The sequence below is a fragment of the Pteronotus mesoamericanus genome, unplaced genomic scaffold, assembly GCF_021234165.1.
Source record: "Pteronotus mesoamericanus isolate MK-2021 breed Mesoamerican mustached bat unplaced genomic scaffold, CSHL_Meso_final scaffold_651, whole genome shotgun sequence".
Lineage (NCBI taxonomy): Eukaryota > Metazoa > Chordata > Mammalia > Chiroptera > Mormoopidae > Pteronotus > Pteronotus mesoamericanus.
This window is the reverse complement of record NW_026555325.1, coordinates 5,500,013-5,521,375: the sequence shown is the minus strand read 5'-3', so window position 1 is coordinate 5,521,375 and position 21,363 is coordinate 5,500,013. Positions and strand designations below refer to the sequence as shown.

The 21,363-nt window shown below is 32.3% G+C and overlaps 1 protein-coding gene across 1 annotated transcript in view; it reads left to right on the top strand.

Annotated features, from left to right (window-relative positions):
• The window catches only part of LRP1B (LDL receptor related protein 1B), a 1,772,547-nt gene that overhangs the window by 1,175,433 nt on the left and 575,751 nt on the right, over positions 1-21,363 (top strand). The window contains exons 26-29 of the mRNA XM_054562474.1: positions 1,488-1,652; positions 1,983-2,227; positions 15,265-15,396; positions 16,717-16,944. Coding sequence (XP_054418449.1) covers positions 1,488-1,652; positions 1,983-2,227; positions 15,265-15,396; positions 16,717-16,944 — 770 coding nt within the window. The remainder of the gene's footprint in view (positions 1-1,487; positions 1,653-1,982; positions 2,228-15,264; positions 15,397-16,716; positions 16,945-21,363) is intronic.

Here is a 21,363-nt window from a genome sequence, read left to right as displayed (position 1 = left end):
TCATCTGTAAAACAATGATAACTAGCTGTGGCCCCATGGTCAGGTAAATATCATCTATATAAAGCTGAAAATAGTAGTTTGCTTGTAGTAAGCACTCAAAAATATTAGCTGAGGTGATAATTGTGGAACTGTCATATAACTATATTCTATAAAAACTATAGAAACATGCATCAGCAGTTTAGGCCACTGCCAATTAAACAGAAATCATCAATTACCTAATTGCCTTAAAAATCAAAGCAGGGCACAATATTGAATGTGTGTAACTGTTTGTGTTTCATGAATTTCTAGAGTTAGAAAATTTATTTAGTTAAAAGAGTAATGATCTTTAACTTAAAATGGTGTCTTTGAACAATTATGTGTTTGTATATATCAAAGTATATGATTTGCTTCTGTTTTTTTTGTTCTAGATCCTCTGTCATATGATCTGTTCCACTTGTGTGAATCTAGATATCATCTCCATACTGATAACTTCCAAATTAACCTCTTCAGCCATTCCTTCGTCTCTGAACCTCTCCCTGACATACCATGCAGATTCTTGGACATCTTCTTTTTGATGTCTTGAAATCTCAAATCAAAAAATTGAAACTAAATATTTTATTGCTATCCACACCCGTCCTTACTTAATTACTAGCTCTTAAAATCTGTTCCTCCCCATTTTTATCCATTTCACTCAATGTATTCTTGCATGCCCTTTCCTTATCCTCACTTGGCGTTTGCTAAAACAATAAACTAACAGTCACCTATGATTCCATTCTCTACTTCCATCCCTTTACCCAATCATCAGCGAGTCCTGGCAACTCTACCTTCAAAATACATCTTGTAACCATTCGTTTTTTCATCGCTGTTACCCCCATACTCCATCTAAACCACTATCATCTTTGGCTGTCCTTTTGGAATAATGGAATAACCACCTGACATAGCCATACTCTTGCCTCATTGTAATTCATTTATTAATGATGTCTTGTTTCTCTCCTGCTTAATTGCACCTCAGTCCGTTTCAATAAAATTCCAAATAATTGCCCTATTGTATAAGGCTCATAAAATCTCTCTCAAATTTATCTTCTTGTTTTTGCTCCTCACTCACCACATTTCTGATACATTGGCCTTATTTCTGTTTTTCAAGTTGACCACATTTTCCCTTCATTAGGACCTTTGTATCTGCTGTTTATTTTTATCAGCATGCTCTTATACTGCTCTCTTCGTCTTTCTGTGTGAATATCACTTCCTCAAATTGCTTTTTTCCTTGACCTCGTCTCTAAATAGGTCAACTACCTGCTATTCTCTGTCATAACAAATTTTTCTTCAAAGTTTTTAACAAGCTGTAAGATATTCAGGTCTCCTCCACTGGACTCTAAACTCCACGGAGGTAGATGATACATCAGTTTCTTTTGTGACTGTTTACCTACGAAGTGCCTAGCATACTGTAGGAATTCAGTAAATATTTGTGAAATGAATGACTGAAACAATAACATTTTCCCTTTCTTCAGAATTCTCTTCTGGACAGATTGGGATGCCAATTTTCCTCGCATTGAATCTGCCTCTATGAGTGGTGCTGGGAGAAAAACCATCTATAAAGACATGAAAACTGGGGCTTGGCCTAATGGACTAACTGTGGACCACTTTGAAAAAAGAATAGTTTGGACAGATGCCAGGTTTAAAAAATAACATTTTTTTTCTGTATTTTCTCTGACTTTCCTCAGATAATATTTACAAATTCAAAATGTTTTCAAATTTGCATGCATGATGTATGCACACATTGAAATAGTTTTTGATTTTTGTTTAGTTTTATTATAATTGTGATTTTCTGGCAGTTGGTGATTTTTGTTTTTGTTATGATAGCTTTTATTTCTTTCTACAAATTAGATAGAAGCTCATAAAATATTTTTATAAAATATTTTGTCATTTATCTAAGTAGTATAATCACATCACTATATTATTTGATTAAGTTTTGATAAACTACTGACATATTTCCCTTTCTGTAGGTCAGATGCTATTTATTCAGCCCTCTATGATGGAACAGGAATGATAGAGATCATCCGCGGTCATGAATACCTTTCTCATCCCTTTGCCGTGTCTCTATATGGGAGTGAGGTCTACTGGACAGACTGGAGGACCAACACGTTGTCCAAAGCCAATAAGTGGACAGGGCAGAATGTCAGTGTTATTCAGAAAACCAGTGCACAGCCCTTTGACCTTCAGATATACCATCCTAGTCGTCAGCCACAGGGTAAGTGGTTGTTATTAATTAATCACCCGTAAAGTATTTTCACCTTAAGCATATAATATTTGAACTATAAAATAAATTTTGTAATTGAACAATTATTAATATTTTATGCATATTGTGTGATAGGAGTGTTTTCAATTTTATTTTATTTTAATCAGTTGAGGATTTTTTCTTTCCATTTTTATTTCCTCCACATAGAATAGACAGATATTAGAAATTAAGGGGTTTACATCAAGTCCTCATATTTTTAGTCACTGCTAGTGCATCAGTAAATGATACTGTGGGAAGCTATAGAAGGATTTCAGAACTTGACTCTCTAGCCTAAGTAAGATTCGTAAATTACAGGAAAAATAACAAGGACACATTCATGTTAGCCCCCAAGTAGTCACTGTGTAGTATATTGGAAGGACAGGGAATGGTACATAAGGAAGGATAAACCATCTACTTGAGCTTATCCATTTTAAGAGAATTGAGTTTACAAGCCCATGTCTGCTGCTTCTCCACATATATTCCACATTTTGGTGCAATAGTAACCTTCATCTTGGTTTTGTGATTTTATTTTTATCCACTTAATTCTAACTAAATGTTCTTAATTCTGTCTCACATTTCTTTTTCTTTTCTTTTTTTTTCTGGGATACCATGGTCATTTTGCCAACATCAACTCTCCTTTTCTATATATCTTTACTGACGCTTCCCTATTATGATTTGTGTCATATCATCCTAATGCAAATAATGCTTTATTTTCATTAGCATATTTTAGAGACAAATGATTCTCAGATGACAAGATTTTTCTTGGAGGGTACATTTTATTTTTTTTCTCCCTCTTTCAGTGTACAATAAGCAGATCTTCCATTTCATTGGCATTTCTGGGCTTGTGGACTACACTTGAAGCCTTACTTTGAATTCATGTTATATTATCTCTTGCTGAACTTGACTGAAAATACTCACTATTGTGACCCATACATTCCATGGCTATCCTCTTTAAATACTTGGTCTCCATTCTCCCTTGATACTATTTCTCCCATCAGAATGTCCTCATCTACAAAATTTTCTGTGCCCTCTCTCTGACATAGTCTGATTGAATCTAATTCTCCTCCCAGATAGTTTCAATTTCTCAGTTTCAATTTTCATATATGATTGGTCCTTCTTTGTCACATGGAAGTTTCTATACAGCCTTGGATTATGTGAGCAATCACTTTAATTTTTTCTTATCACTCTTAACTCCTTTACTCCTTTTATCCTACACATCTGAAAAATATGAGGATATTAAAAGGAATAAATAAAGCTTAATCATTATTGTATTTAATAGGATACATATATATGTGTGTGTGTGTATGTGTGTATGTGTGTGTATATATATACACACACTAAATTGAAATTAGGTAAGAAATCATGAGTCACTGGTACACTGAAAAAAGACATTCTTCTCTAAAAATACCCGTCAGCATGGAGGAGCATCTAGTAATAAACAACCATTCTATATGGAGTATGAACACTTTAAAATAGGATTGGTTTTAATACTTATAAAGGCAAAATTATATACAAATGTATTTTGTTCCCCAAGCTGTTCAAAATTTTGCAGGTACTATAATTTTTATGTTTAGAGTAATTTAAATAAATTGGACTATGAAAAATGGCCTGGGTCTATGTAATATATCATTCCCATCCCTCAAAATAAAATCAATGTATTTCATTTACTGACTGTCTGATTTACCCACATTAACGTGACCCCTACCAAATTCATAGAATGGGAAGGAACATGTTACTTTCAAGCTTTTCTGACATTTTCACATATATAACAAAGAAGTGAGACATTTAATGTAATTCAATAGGTCAGGGTGAGATGTTCTTGACATCTTGAAAAATGATTTATATGTGACTTACCCACTTTGCATAAAATAGGGAAGTTTTTACTGTTATGAATATAACTTAACAGGATTTTCCCAGGATTCAGGGCAGATATTCCTGTCTTTACAGACGTTTAGAGAATGTCACCTATAATGAGAACTTGCTATTTCTTAAATAAAATTCAGCCAGTTTCCAATTTTGAAAATGATCAGAGAACATTCTCTTTTTCCCCATTATAAGGATCACTGAGCATTTAACAATCACTATCTATCCTGTCACATGCTTCTGTGAAGTAGCACTTCCAATGTTAGGGAAAAAATAAAAAGAATACTATTTCATTACCAAGTATAAAATTACAACAATGAAAATGGAGACAAAGTTCAGCATTAACACAAGTACAAAGCAATAGCTCCTGTTTCTAGTCAATGAAGGAAAGGTTCATGAAAGAAAAATAAATTTTAAAAACACATGATATTCAGTGCTATAAAATTGAAATATCTTTTAAATTAAATAAATAAGGGTTAGAAATATTATTTGAAGTTATCTAATCCACCAAGAAATTAATAGACGTCTCAACACCAGTTTTCTTTCAAGTAAGTATTCATTATGTGTACAACTTTTCAATTTGGTTATTAGACATTTAAGCAGAAAGTCTGCTTTCTTTTTAAAAAAGAAAGTCTATTTTAGATCCTTTGATTCTTAATGTTGTTATATGAAATTAAGAAAAAAGTAAATCAAAGATTAAACATATGCAATATAAAGGAGCAGTAGTGGGTATTTTAAATCTAAATTTTAAAATATTTTATAGGATGAGAATGCTGAGCTTATAGTTAATGGATGGCCTTGGAAGCCCAGCTGCTGGGTTTAAATCTGAGCTTATGATTTACTAATTGTATAATTTGGGCAAGACACTATCCTCTCTGAGCCTCATTTTCCTCATCTTTAAACTAGATATAATCATGGTACCTACATTATAGGTATTAGTAAGCATGAGATTAATAGTCATTTAGTACAAACATATTAAACACAAATTAATATGTGTAAAGCTCTTAGAACAGTGTCTCACATAAAATCAGTGCTATGTGTTTATATACATAAGTAAATCAAATTTTAAAAAGCAACAGTTGTTGCAGTTGCATCATTATCCTAGCTGCTTTTTGTTGAAATTTAGGTTACATTACTTTTTTTGAACATTTCAATACATTTTTCTCACATTTAAATAATTCATAATATCCTTTTAAATCAAATTAAAAAGTAACTTGTTTTTAAAAAATCTATCTTAACAACTTTCAAATATTCAATGCAGTATTATTTATTACAATCAGAATACGGCACATTACATCCCCATGACGTTTATTTTGTAACTGGGAGTTTGTGCCTTTGACCCTCTTTACCCATTTCTCCTCCCCCATCGCCCCGCCACAACCACCCCCACCGCTCTGGCAACTATCAGTTTATGAGTTGGATTTTGTTTATTTACTTATTTTAGATTCCACATGTAAGTAAGATAATAAAGAGATATTTGTCTTTTTCTGTCTAACTTATTTCACTTAGCTATTAAACTCAAGTTCTGTTCATATCGTCACAAAAGGCAAGATTTTCCTATTTTTTTATTGCTGAATAGTATTTTATTGTTTTATATATGTAATTTTTTTTTACCAAGTCATCCATTTAGGGCCACTAAGATTGTTTTCATGTCTAGGTATGGTAGAACATTGAAGATGCATATATTATTTGAGCTGGTTTTTTAAAATATATGTACAGAAATGTATTGCTGGAACATATAGTAGTTTCATTTTCAATTTTTTGAAAAACCTTCCATACTATTTTCCACAGTGGCTGTATCTTCTGGTTTGCATTTTTACCAACAGAGTATGAGGGCGCCTTTTCCCCACATCAGCTCCAACACTTGTTATTTTTTGTCTTTTTGATGATAGCCATTCTAACAGATGTGAGATAATATCTTACTGTGATTTTGATTTGAAGTTCCCTGGTGATAAGTGATGTCAGGTATATTTTCACATATATGTTGGTCATCTGTATGTCTTTTTTGGAAAAAAATGTCTATTTAGATCCTCTGCTTACTTCTAAATGCGATTATGCTTTGTTTGTTGTTTCCTATTGAGTCGTATATGTTTTTAATATATTTTGGGTCTTAACCACTTATCACATATATTATTTGCAAATATTTTCTCCCATTTGATGGGTTACCTTTTCATTTAGTTAATGTTTTCCTATGCTGTGCAGAAGTTTTTAAGTTTGTTGTAGTTCCTTTTGTTGATTTGTGCATTTGATGCCTTTGCTTTTGATATCAAATCCAATTAATTATCACTAAGACACATGTTAAGGAGCCTACCATCTATGTTTTCTTCTGGTTTTATTGTTTAACAACTCACATTCAAGTCTTTAATCTATTTTGAGTTAATTTTTGTGTATGGTATAAAATAGTGCTCCAGTTTCATTACTTTTTATGTGGCAGCGCAGGTTTTCCAACATCATTTGTTGAAGGGACTGTTCTTTCCCCATTGTATATTATTGGTTTTCTTGGTCATAAATTAATTTACCTTGTGTGTGTAAGTTTATTTCTGAGTTTTCTATCATGTTCCATTTACCCCTGTGTCTGTTTTTGCACTCTTATACTATTAGAACAAAAGATATTGACTATCTAAATATAAATATATTCTTTGGGAAATATGCCCACTCACACAGAGTATAGCCCCAATTCTACAAGAGTTCATAATAAAATAGAGAAACTCGTAAGACAATAATTATGACCAATATTTAGCAATCAATGCCAAATTTGAAATCTAATGTTAGTAAATTAAATCCAACCTTATATTTAAAGACAGAAGTACAGTTGATATGTTGGATTTAGTCCAGGAATAATAATAATTGCAGGTGCTCCAGTTGAAGCAGGAGGAAGCTGGAGCTAACAACCTAATGCCTAGCTTCAGCTCTTACTACTTTGATTTCCACAGGAGCCCTGAGTTTGGCTAGTACATTTAAACATTGTGCTGTTTGTCAATAGGGATGGAGCTGGAGGGTGGGCATGAAATATTTATTACAGGAGTCACACATAGAATTTATGTAGTAGGCATGTAGATACAATATTAAAGTAAAGATGAGATGAAGGAGGAAAGGATTGGAGAAGAGGCAGGTAGTTTTAAGCATATGACATCTCCAGAAAGATAAAGCAAGAGAGTCTAAGTAAAGTAAAAGGACACAGAATAGTACAGTAGTTTTACTGTGACAGCTAGTATAGGGATTGAGGATAAAAGTTTGAGTACAAAATTTTGGGAAGTTTGCAAGTAGAATTTCACATAAAATTTATTAGTTTCACAATGATTAGATAATCACATGTGTTCCCATACACTTTGGAAGATTTATTTAATCACCATGTTCCATTAATTGAACTGGGTATTTTAACTTAAATTCTCTATGTCTGCTATGGAATGACAATTTATTGCATGTAATTGATACTTATGGACACCTACTTTAAAAGTTATAATTCCTCTATGGTAAGGAAACAACATTCTTTAATAATCTATATGCTCTGTAGAGAATCAAGTTACACACACACACACACACACACACATTTGCTATTTTTCTAATGAGGAAAAACACCAAATAGTAAGTTTCCCTTTAAAGTGAAAATAAATAATATACTTTTATGAAGCTGTCTAATCTAAATATGTTTTTCCCTAAATACAGTTATTAATTGTATTAATGTTAAGTATATTAAAAACAGCAGCAACAACAACAAACTTTTATAATAAAACATTTTTGAGCCATATGTGAAGTTTTTTTTGTTTGGATAATGAGATTTTGGTTTGCATAATTAAGCATTAAATAAAAATGATTTCATGATCATGGCTTTGTAATAATAAAGTATGTCCTTATATTTTTATTAGTGTTTTACAGCTATTACTCTTAATATATACACAGATTTAAGGAAAAATTCTTTCTTCTAAGAGATTTTCTTAATTCAAAACCACATACCAATTATGAATTTTTACACAGTTCAGCTTTTCCTTTCTCCATAGTCAAGATTAACACTAGGCTTTTATGGTTATTTGATATTTTCCCTAACTCAGTTTTGTCTACCCACCTAGATTATAAAGTATTTGAGTAATGGGGTATCATTTATTTATTTCTGTAAATTATAGTCTAGCTAAATTATTCAATCATTCATAATAACAATATTAATGATTATAATAATAATAGCACCTGACACTAGCTTAACCTCATTACAATTCCATGAGGAAGATTATTAGCAATACAGTTTTACAGATAAAGAACCTAAGACAGAGAAATGTTAAGTAATTTGCTCAAGGTCTAATAGAAAGGGATGATTGCCCAGTATCTGATCTCATTCATGGTGCTCTTACTTTAACCATATGCTCTACAGGCAGAAGAAATTGGGTTCATGCTTATTGAGAATTGCCTTGGAATTGTTATGTCACCAGAAAGCTGTGCAGAGTCAAGTTTTACTGATATATTCACATGGGATAAGCATTCTTACCTTCTTGGAGACTAGAAGAGGAACAGACTAAAATTAATGACTCAGATGAATAAAATAATTGTTTTTATAGATAAATTTGAGTATAAGCATATAATAAATGTATTTTTAAAGTTATCAGAGTGTGATCCTAGAAAAACCCTTGAGTTTAGCCTAGTTCAATTTCCTTCCTCTCTACATTCACTATCTTTTTACCTGAGTCAAATAATTGATCTTATTTCCTCATTTGCAAGTTGAAGAAGTTAGAGGGAAAGTGGGAATAAATGGGAAACCAGATTGGGCAGAGATCAGAGCATGGTGAGATTTAAATAATCCCCTTACAGAGGAATTTCAATTTTTATCCTCTAGCGTAAATGGTTACAATGATCTCAAACATAAATGTGCATTAAAATTACTTGGAGGGCTCATTAAAACACAGATTTCTAGGCTGTATTGAAAAGCTTCTGATTCAATAGATTTGCAGTGTGGCTTAAGATTTTGCATTTTTAACAAATTCCCAGGAAATGCCTATACTGCCTTAAGAATTACACTGCCCAAAGGGAAGGAGAAAAACATTAGAAATAATTGTCAAGGGAGTAAAAAGAGCACATTTGTGTGTTAGAATCTTAACTCCATCTGTTCAAGCAATTGGCTGGAGAGAGAGAGAGAGGATGCAGTTAAGAGACTACTAAAGGCGCTTCTTCAGTAGATCAGAATGTACCTGATCTGAAAATCTGGGAGACTGTTCTAAAAACAGAGAGAATAGTATAGTTGAGATATAGTTAGATGCAAAATCAATTAAAACTAGTGATAGAGGTTTGTTGAGTGGAAAGGGTTGGAGAGAGAATAAAGAATTTGAGCTAGCTTTAGCTTTCTAGTTTCTGTAGCTGGCTTCAAAATCAAAGTGCGACATAGAGACTATGGTCATGGTTTAAGGGAGCTGGTTAGCCAACTCAACCCAAGGAAGGGTAGACAAAATTTTAGGCTATGGGCTATATAGTCTCCGTTGCCACTATTCACTCTGCTGTAGCATGAAAGCAGTCATACAGAAAATGAACGAGTGTGGCTGTGTTCCAGTAAAATTTTATTTATGGATACTGAAAATTGAATTTCATACAATTTCCATATGTAATGAAATATTATTCTCTGTATTTTTGTTATCATTTAAAAAAGTAACTCACAGATCAGTATTAGCCCCTCACCTTATAAGAGGAGCCACTTGTAAACATGGAGAAAGTGTAACTTTCTTCTTTTGTATATACATCTTCTTTTCAGCAGGTAGGCCGTTCATCTCTGTGTCCTCTTTCAGGACAAAGGTGTTTTCTCAATCACAACTTCAGCTGTGATTTAACACCCAGAGGAGTTGAATTTTTCATGAATCCAGAAAGGTCCCACTACTTGGCTTTTGTTTGTTGGTTTATTTCTTTCTTTAGCTAGTTTGATTGAATTCTTCTCAAAATGACTCTTAAAATGATTGTCACTTTAAAAATAGATTGTTGCAAATACTTTATTCATTAGATTTTCACCTATTACAAAATGTTTTTCTCTCCAACAAACTTTCTCCTCTGAAAAAAGACTCAGTTAATGGGAACTTAATAAATACTTATTGCTAAAAATAACACTATTTTTCATAGACTATTTTACTTTCCAAGACAGGTTTACAGATTGAGCTGTCCTTTTTAATTTTGTTCTTAAAACCCATAGTAATTGGTCAACATACAATTTAATCAAAACACATAAACAGAATAAAACATGAGAAGTTTTTTCACAGTTACAATTGGATTAAATATATTTATAAAAATTACACTCTAAAGGAGGACCCATCCCCCATTCCTGATTTGTCAAACATCTAGGAATTGTTAATGAGTGAGTAAATGAATAAATGAATATAAGGAAATTTCTTCATTTAGACAGGTAGTATGTAAATATAATGGTTAGAGCTCATACTATGGTATGCAAAATGTTACTCCCATCTTAATAGTGTGTTGATGTATGATTATTTTTCCCTTTTCCAAAATTAAGTTTACTCTCCATAAATGGTAGTAATTTGTTTTTATAAACACAAATGACCAGTAAGAGGAATAAAAGAAATGGTGTTTGAAAAACACTTAGTACATTTCTAGCATATTTTTATAAAAAATAAATTATTCCATTCTGGAAACTTTATTCTTTCTATTAGTTTTTGTCTCAGTTGCCTATCATTTTATGACAATATAAGGAGAATCTCAGGCTGTTTCTCAAAGAGTAATTTTAATACTGAAATGATTTAAGTGCCTCCAATTGTTTCAAAAATATTTCCTTTGGAAATTAAACTTTTTGGGACATTTGTAAGAATCTGGCTTTTGTATTTATATGTTTATTTTGAAGAAGAATGATAGATTCTAAGAACGTTGGTAATATCATTGATCCTTTAGAGGACAATGTATCACTTATGAAACTTGAAGAATGCGATTCTATATGGGGCTATTAACACATTCAGTTATAAGCAACATTTTTCATGATTAATAAGAGTGTTTAAAGGAATAAAAGAAATAGACTTAAAATCATGTTTCAATGTGGTGGAGGTGAATGTTAAATATTTGTAGGTTACCTAAATTATTCACTTCCATACTTTACTATATCAAAATCTAGCTACCTGTCAAATAAATCAGATCTATCTACCTATGCATCTATCTATCTGTCTACCTATCTATCTAGGTATCTATCTATCCCTCTCTCTGTCTACTTGTACTATCCTTCTACATGTTATAATTTCGTTAAAATATTGCTTTCCTAACTGTTTAGTACTGCCTCTTTATTTCATATTTTTATATACTATTAATAGGAGACTTGTTTTATTTAACACATACCTTAACTTAAATTGCTAGTATTTCTAAGAATGCTGACCTGGCTTAGGTAAGTCAAACTGTTCCCACATTTACATCTAGTCGACATCAGCTTTGAAGGGATGCGAGTTCTGACTGAAGTAAAGTGAAAGCCAGGTGATCTTAAAGCAAGAGTGAGTTTTGGAGATTTGAGAAAACCTGCGAGGCTTCTATAATGAGATTCTCAGAACATTATGAAGTACTGAAGACCTGAAGAAGAGAGGAAATGAGCAATGCAGAAAAGAAATGAGAATGGGAATATTTCAAAGACATGTTGCTACCTTATTCCAACTATCGATATAAACATGGAAGTCAGTTTCTTAATCCAACTATTGATATAAACATGGAAGTCAGTTTCTCCTCTTATAATACCACCTTCCTATAGCAGATAGTCTTCTGTTCCCAGAACCAGTAATAAAGACTAGCACTTAATTTAGTTTCTTAATGAATCCTCTGTATCATCTGAAAAACATTTAAGGAATTAATAGGTTTTATTTGTTCATCTGAAAAATTAGATATGTTTTTAGCATTATTTCTTCAGCAAAATATAATACAAATATTAAACAACCAAACTGCAAATGAATTTATATGCAAGTATTAAGTTTGGCCATACTGTAAATTGCTATTTTTAAAACATGATACAATATAGTCTAGCTTGGAGCAGTGTAAATGATTAGTAAGAAAGAAATTAAAATGATTTCTTCCTTGTTATTGGTTGTTTGATGTCCTTGCCTCAGGCATACAAACCTAAGTGACTTAGAGCCCTCCATTCAGATCCATTAAGGTGCAGACCCCATAGTTCTCCATGATTAGAACTTCTAAACCTCTCTACTTTTTACATTTAGCAAGAATTCTTAGTTGTGCGGGGCTTTCATGTGTATTGCAGGAAGTTTATTAGCATTCTCTCTGGCCTCTACCCTCCAAGATGCTAATAGTACCACCATTTTTTTTTAACCAAAAACGTCTCCAAACATTCCCAAATATTACTTGGGGGGCAAAATCTCCACACCACCACCACAACTGATTGTGAACCACTGTTTTAGATACATTTTTTTGTGATTATAAAAATCATTTTTAAAGATAGAAACTTTCCTGACACTAATACTTGTGCTTTTAAATTATACAACAAGCAAAATAATCAGCAAGTAAATGAAAGTACCACAGAAGGCATGCCACCTCTTTAGAATAATTGAAAGTTAATTGGTTTTATAAAATACGTTTCATCATCAAATACAACATAATGGTACATGTTTGTTTTCACCTTTATAGAAAATTGTGCATAAAATATAATAAATGGAAATACTAATTGTGAATTTTACGGATTTTCTCTTTGAAGTACAGATATCTATGGAAGATCAGATAAAACTTAGTTTTTCTACATCAAATGTTAAAATTATGATGAGGATATTTGTCAAAGGAAAATGGGATTTGGAAATAATGTTTAATTTGAAGGTCCTTCTGAAAATTTTTTAAATGTTAAATTATGTTCTAGGTAAAAATATAATATAAATAATTTTATTAAATTAGTAATTATTTTGTATCAATAAAATTCATTATCAGGATGAATATTAATTATGATTAAGACTACATGGGAAGGAGAAAATTTTTTTCTTAACTAAGAAATTGGATCCTGGCAGTCTTCTGCTTTGAGCATAGTTTTATTAGGTAAATATTTTATATGGCATCACAATTGTGTATATTTTATTTGAATTTAATGGATAAAATATTTGTGTTTATAATATTTATCTTTTGCTGGTAAGAACTGAACCACAATTAAACATTTTTCATGAAATATGAAATTATATTTAGTATTATATTCTTTATAGAACACAAATCAGTCTTTTGTGATTGCATAATTAGCATTTGGTTCTCCTATAAAGTGTTGCAGTTATGTGTTATTAGTCTGTTCACCTACAGTTATGATATTCATTAGAAGATTAACTAATTTTCCAAATTTTCAGGGGGCTGCCTTTTTAGAATATATACTAACACACATTGATGAGTATGCATATGAATCCAAATGTCCTAAAGTCTAATGTTTTAGATACCATAGAAATTTTGGTAAAAAATCCTTATATATATATATATATATATATATATATATATATATATATGACATATATACATGTCATAGTTCCTGCCTGTATATTCTATCTCAGAGGTTAACAAACTAAGTCTCTCTAGCTGTTTAGCTTTCTGCATACTTTGTAAATAAAGTATTATTTGAACATAGCCACACTCATTGAGTCACATATTGTTTCATGGTTTCTTTTGTGCTACAATAGTGATTGAATATAGTTACCATGAAATATTAACTATCTGCCCTTTTATAGAAAAAATACTTGCCAACCCCTTGATTTAAGTAGAGAGACTAGTGTAAACTGATATAAAATATATGCATATATGTCACAGACAATTAGAAAATAGGTTGATAAATAAGAAATTGTCTAATATTTTGTATAGTCAATAATATTCAGTGGCAGGTGAAAGCAAGATTAGCTAGCTCCATTAGAAAATGACTTGTGGGAGAAAAATGATGAGCTAATTCATGAAAGATTAATGTAAAGATGTCAGTGATAACTCTATAGGAATAAAAATATATCATATGGAGGTAGAACAGAAAAAGCTATAGGTATTCAGAGAATAGGAATCCATTTTTGTATGCACCAAATGTATATGTAGGAGAAAGTGGTAGATAAGGATGGGATTTGGGTTATATCTTACAAAAAAATATTAGTGTATTTTGAGCAGTACCACAGTGTACCAATGACATGACCATAAGGGTTATTCAAAAATGATGAAATAAATCAAAATAAATCCTTATGTTGGAAGAGGATGGATTTAAAAATTAAAAGAAAAAAAAACATTTTAGGGGAAGTCTAATAATACTTGACAATTGATTACATATTTTAAAGAGAAGTAAAGAAAATAATTTGTAGTTAAAATTTTGTGAGTTTGAAAGGCTGATAACATCTTAATAAAAATAAACAGAATGAATCAGAATTAAAAAAAACCCAAAAACCTAAAGGTGGATGCGAATAGAAACTAGACCAATCTGGCTAGTGTGGAGGAATACTGGGGAAATGGTAGGAGAGAAGATTGAGGTTTTGGGAGGTTGAAAATGAGAAGCTATACAAGGTTTTTAAGCTAGGCAGCTACAGGGAGGGATCCTAGAAAACCTAGAATTTATTTATTTAAAAATGTGTATTTATTCTTACATGATTAAACACTAGTCACTTTCAAAGTACTCTGCATTACCTATCAAGATGTTTTTTTCACTGCCCAAAACAGTTTTTGAACTTGTCTATTTTGATGCCTTTTAATGGTTCCAACCGCTTTTTGTTTCACCTCTCCCACATTGCCAAATGTTTCCCTTTGAGGACTTTTTTCATCCAGGGAAACACATAAAAGTTGGTCTGGGTGAAATTGGATGAATAGGGAAGGTGGGGGACATGGATCATGACATTTTTGGTCAAAAACTGATGAACACTCAGCATGATGTGGACAGTTGTGCTTGTAAATCACCCATCAAGAAATGGGCAAACGCATTGGAAGAGCCTTCAAAAAAATTTTCGCTGAAGCTGAACACAGCCTCTCAAAACAGTACCAGCTGGTACATTGATACAGATGGGTTCCTAGAACACTCACCTGGTGGGGGAAGCCTGCACTACAAGGGACCCACCTTCCAGAAGATAATTCTGTCTTTTTTGCGTGTACCCCTCTTTGGTGATCAAGTATGTGCTTTTCAACAACTGTACACATCTCACTTGAATATCCTTCCTGACATACCCTTCCTTCTTCATTAGTAATATTTCACTTTGTGATTCCAGCTCCCAATCCCTGTGCAGCTAATGCCGGCCGAGGCCCCTGCTCTCACATGTGTCTGATCGACCACAGCAGGGGTGCTGCCTGTGCCTGCCCCCACCTGATGAAGCTTTCCTCAGACAAGAAGACCTGCTATGGTAGATTTCTTACAGTTCTTATCGAAAATTCAAATTGTATCAGCATTAAGCTTCTCCTCAAAGTAAAGCAGGAGAGGTTGTTAATGTCCTTAAAAGCATTTGAGGTGGTCTATTTCTAGACTATTGATGAGTCATCTACTTTTGGGGTGACTGACAAATTCCTCAAATATGTGATACACTGCACTTTGCTATTTATTACCTTATTCATTTTTTTTGCAACTTTCTTATTTGGTGTGTTAGCAGAATTTATCTCTACAAAACGGGGAAACTTGTCAGTGAAAGTGCATTATCAGAAAATGATGATGTAAGTAACCTGCATGACCGAGGGGCACTTAATAGCTTTAGTCTCCTCCTGCTCCTTTGAAGTCACTGTAACATCATTTTGTAGAGGATTATGAACTTGAAGGGGTGGGGGAGTAAAGTACAACATAAAACTTTAAATACTTGTAAAAATGTTTAAATAATACATTTAAAATAAAAAAAGGTAATAAAATTTGTGAGTGAAAATCATACTGTGGGATTTTCCTGGTTTAACTTTAATTTTTGAGTATTTTTTTTTTAATTGCAAAGAAATTTTAAGGACAGAATGAATGCCATCACAAAACTTTAATTCAGAAATTTATGCATATTTTAATTGAATTAATTTTATATAATTATAACATATATTAAATTACCACAGCAAACAGACCAACCACAAAAAAAGAGAATATCTGTGACTCTTATCTCTACTTAATCGATTGATCCTTCACAAACTCGGTGAGAGATAGGTACTTGTGGAAGTAAGAATGATACACTGCCTCACAGTGTTAGTTACTACAGATTTACAAAAATTTACAACAAAGCATGCTTGAACATTATTTGAACCACAATATTGATAAGGAAAACTTAAACAGGATTTTTTTAAATGATGTTTAATTTTTTATTCAATGACAGTATAGAAAAAAGTTCTAGATTTCTTCAGAAATCATTTAATGAAATGCATTTTATAGTTATGTATAAAGCAAAAAATATGGTTGTTTGACAATTGAAGAGTTGGTGCATTTAGGAAATTTGGAATCATAAAATCAAACCAATTACTGATAATTTCTTGGGGTTTCTAATTAAAGAAAAATGACAACTCATTTTATATTTGTTCCTATTAAGAACTTTAATTTAAAAATAGATAACTAATTTCTGCATTAATGTTTCCATCAAATCTTGATTATGATGTTCTGTTGTTAAAAGCCTATTAAATCATCAAGTAATATTATAGAATTCTTAGACTGTTTCAAACTTGCATAGCTTATAAGACAAAAACACTTATTTCTATTTCTCTTCTAGAAATGAAAAAATTTCTTCTTTATGCAAGGCGTTCTGAAATCAGAGGAGTGGATATTGATAATCCATATTTTAACTTTATCACGGCCTTTACAGTCCCTGATATTGATGATGTTACTGTGATAGACTTTGATGCATCTGAAGAACGTTTATACTGGACGGATATTAAAACACAAACCATTAAGCGGGCTTTTATTAATGGAACGGGGCTAGAAACTGTTATTTCAAGAGGTAAAAGATTTGCATGTTACAACCTGAAAAATGTTTATTAGTCAACTTGTAATAATCACAAGTTTCTTTTGTATTCTTCTATTTAATTCTATGTTGTTAGTTGAAGTTGGAATTGATTATTCAGAGATTTAATAATATGTCGTAACAATTGTGGAATGCTATAATTATTTTGCACATAGTCTGGCAACTAGAAATTTAGTTTCATAGGAAAAAAACATTTCAGAACAAATCTCCTTAAATTTTAGAGATTTCTAAGTAAACAGATTTAAAGACTACTTTTTGCTGATGGGGAATAATTATATTTGCATGAAAAAAAATAGGTTATTGGGAAGGACTGGTTTTCCCCTCTGACTGAAGCTTATTATCAGCTTCCTTTTGCATATATTTCCACAAAACTAAACTACAAAATTAAAATAGGGAGCCTGTTCTTATCCCCCTCCTGACTCTGCAGGCTGAATCATAGGTTCTCAGTAAGTGTTGAATTAACTATTAAAAAATAATAAATTTTAGCCCTGGCTGGTGTGGCTCAATGGATTGAGTGCCAGTATGCTAAGGTTGTTGGTTCCATTCCCAATCAGGGCACATGCTTGTCTTGCAGGCCAGGTCCCCAGTTTGGAGCACATGGGAGGCAACCAGGCATTGACGTTTCTCTCCTTCGCTTTCTCCCTCCCGTCCCTTCTCTAAAAATTAATTAATTAATTAATAATTGTAATACATTTTCCTAAAAAAAGAAAACATAGCTGAAGTGAGACATGCATGCAAATGCAGTGGTTACACTCTAAATATTTAGTATTATATTATCCTAATCTTTGCTTCAATGTTGATATATTGTCATTTCTGGGTGAGCTATAACTGTATTTGAGCACCTGCTGTTTTCCATGACTGAAAAATAAAACAGTTTCTCTTCAATTTCATGTCCCCAAAGATAGGAGAGGGACTCAGAAAAGGTTAATTAGTAATTCATATAGATATTACAAATTTTTATGCTTTGAAGCATACTGAAAATTTAAAATCACACATTTTTGCAATGATCAATATCTTAATGAAATCAGTAAGTACATTTTTAAAAATCACAATGTTTTTCAAGAGTTACCACACATAACACTAAAATCTGGCTTTAGTACCACTAGTATATCCAAGAGTATTTGACCAGTAAAGTACTCTTTTACTTATGCTAGCTCTTTATACATCTCAGGTTAGTACTCACTCTTGTTTTGCTTTTAACACGTTTTTTTTTTTTATTGTTCAATTAGAATTGTCCCCATTTTCCCCCCATTACTCTCCCCTGTCCTACCCACCCCCCACCTTCCATACCCTGTCCTCTCCCAAACCCGTTGTCCTTGTCCATGGGTCCTTCATACATGTTCCCTGACTTGACCCTTCCCCTTCTTTCCCACATTATCCCCCCACTCCCCTCAGGTCCCTGTCAGTTTATTCTTTATTTCCATGTCTCTGGTTCTACTGTGGTTGCTTGTTTTGTTTTGTTGATTAGGTTCCACTTAGAAGTGAGATTATATGGTTTTTGTCTTTCACTGCCTGGCTTATTTCACTTAGCATAATACTCAGGTTAGTACTCTTAAAACTACTTGAATGAATTGGTTTTAAGCTTGTTCAAATATTTATTTCCAATTTGCCATAAGAGAAAATCTTTTCTAAAAAAGGAAAAAAACTAATGCAGCCCTAACTGATGTGGCTCAGTTGGCTGGGCATCCTCCTGTAAAATAAAAGTTTGTGGGTTTGATTCCCTGTCAGGGAACCACATTCCTGGGTTGTGGTTTTGGTCCCTAGTAGGGGTGCAAATGAAAGACAACCAATCAATGTTTCTCTTCCTCTCTTTCTCCCTCCCTTCCCCTCTCTCTAAAATCAATAAGCATGTCCTTGAATATGGATTTTTAAAAAAATGAACCCAAGGATTACTTCTTTGTACAGACTTTTTACAGAAAGGAATGGTTAGATATCAGTGTTAGACTAGTCTTAAAACACTGCCTGAGTAATAACAATTAAAAACCTCAAGAGACCAGTTAAAGGGCATTATGTGCCTCCCAAGACTGACAGTCTAAGAAAAATTTGTTCAAACATTCATTACAAATGTAAAATACTTTCCAAATGGCTCTGTGAATTTTATAATGTAATGGACATTCTACTTCAAAATAATTGAGGAACAACTTTGTCTCTAATTACAGATTGGTAAGTACTAGCAAATTTATCTTTGAGACAATAACAAGGACTGAATTACATTTAGCAGACTCTATTTACAATTTTTAACCAAAATATAAGAAATAATATTTTCTTGTTAATAATACATACACTCATTAAGGTCAATAAGCATTTAATTTTGTCATTTAAACAAATACTGGAATATCTTGTATAGGGTAAGTAAGTAATTGAAAGTGGGCTGGTGTAGACTGAGTAGTATGAAGCCCAGAATGGGAGGGATATGATGTACAAATTGATGTAACCAAAGAAAAAGAAATAGAAACCAAATAATGTCAGCCTTTATAGGGCAAGTCGTTGATTTTTAAGTCAGTACTAATAATAAGAGGAACAAAAGAAGTATTCTAATTACAAGAAATACATGCGAGGTTGTGGGGCAGTCTTTTATTAATTAAGGTACAATTCTGAGCAGTATACAAGTACTCCAAAGAGGCGATTGAACTGTGGAATTATCTTAAAAAGAACACTACCTAGTCAATTGATAGCTTTATGAAATTCCAAGCCATTGTCAATAGAATCTCATTTTTTTGTAAGAAAAGACCTCTGATGTGCCTGATTCTTCTAGGCCAAATTGTAAATTACTCATTTTTGGAACATTAAGGACTCTATTTTGGGTAAGGAATGTTGCTTGAGCAAAGTTAATTTTTAGTACTAGAATCGTCTACTACCTGAATGAACTAAACTGTTAGGATAAATTAAGCAGGAGCTAAATTAAAAAAAAAAAGAAAATGAATATAAATTAGAAGTGTATCTGTTTATTCTATAAAGGATGCTTTCTTATGTGCTAGGAAATTATCATATAATCATACAATTTTTTTAATTACAAAAATATAAACCATTTAAAACATCTTTTGATCACATTGCTACTTTGTAAAATTTAATTCTCAAGGTAACTTTGAATCTAACTGGACCTATTTCAAAATAAATAGCCATCAGTACTTGACATTGTTATCTACTTCTGCCAATAATTTTTTTAGTGAGTACTAAAACGTCATTCATTCCCTGAATTTTGCAAGACACCATATTTAATTGTACCCAGTAATAAATATGCTTAGGAAATAAAAACTATTGTGAAAGTTGTCCCAGAGAAAATGAAAGAAATGAAAACAGGTCAATAATAACAGTGAAGTCTAAATTTTGGAAGCGGGCCTTGGATTAAAGTAGAAAGTTCATAGGGGAAATAGCTGTTGTTTTGCCTATTTCTGAATAGAATTTTCAATTTTTATTTCCACTCAGAAAGCCTTTTGGTGGAAAAATGTCAACATCTATGATTTTTAAGAAAAGAAAAGAAAAGGCAGGCAAAAATGACACCTATAAATGCCATTTTCTTGAGACCTGTGTCTCTATAGCAATGAGTGAAAAATGAGAGATACTTCTTATGTTTATTCTTTATTTTTTTTAGTTAGAAGAATAGAAATACTATTTTATTTTACTTCATAGGCTTTTCTTTTGCACTATATTATGGATTCTATATCTGTGACATTGGATGGGTTGCAAAATGGCTATTTAACTGAGACAGTTTATAACATCAAGATTCTTCATATTTGGTGAAAGAATGAATTAAAGAACTAACTAAATGCAAGGCTAAATGAAATAAGAAGTTTAACAGAGGTGTTAACCCCTTCTCACAGGGAGCACTGAGTTCTTATATGGAATTAACTTCTCACTTAGGAGGTTGTAGTCAATCTAGGCCTTGGGAGAAATGAGTAAAATCAGTCCAGGTTGAGATATCAGTAGGCACAAAGCTCTAGACATATCAAGGAGGAGGAAGTAGTCAGGGGTAGTTAGACCTTGAACAAGAGTAAACTAGAAGGTTAAAATAATGGCAGCACATAAGGTCTTATACAGGGGCAAGGAGCTGTTACTATTATTTTTCCCCTTGAGGCAATGGAAAACCACTGAAGACTTTCACAGATGGGTATAGATGATTCAAACTCTTTTGAAGGTAAATCTGGTGGACACCCACAAGTTAGATTGATTATGCCACAAACTATAGGTACAGATATAATTAGAAAGTTACAGAAATGTTCTAATTCTGAAATAGAAATTAAACTAGAACAATGAGAGATATGAGGATGTAACAAACGCCAAGTGTATGGTAGTTGTGCAATAGAAATAATTAAACTTGACGACTGAGGGAGATAGAATTGACCAGATAATTGGAAAGATGTTGGAGACATCAATCCAGTTGAGAATAAAAGGAGA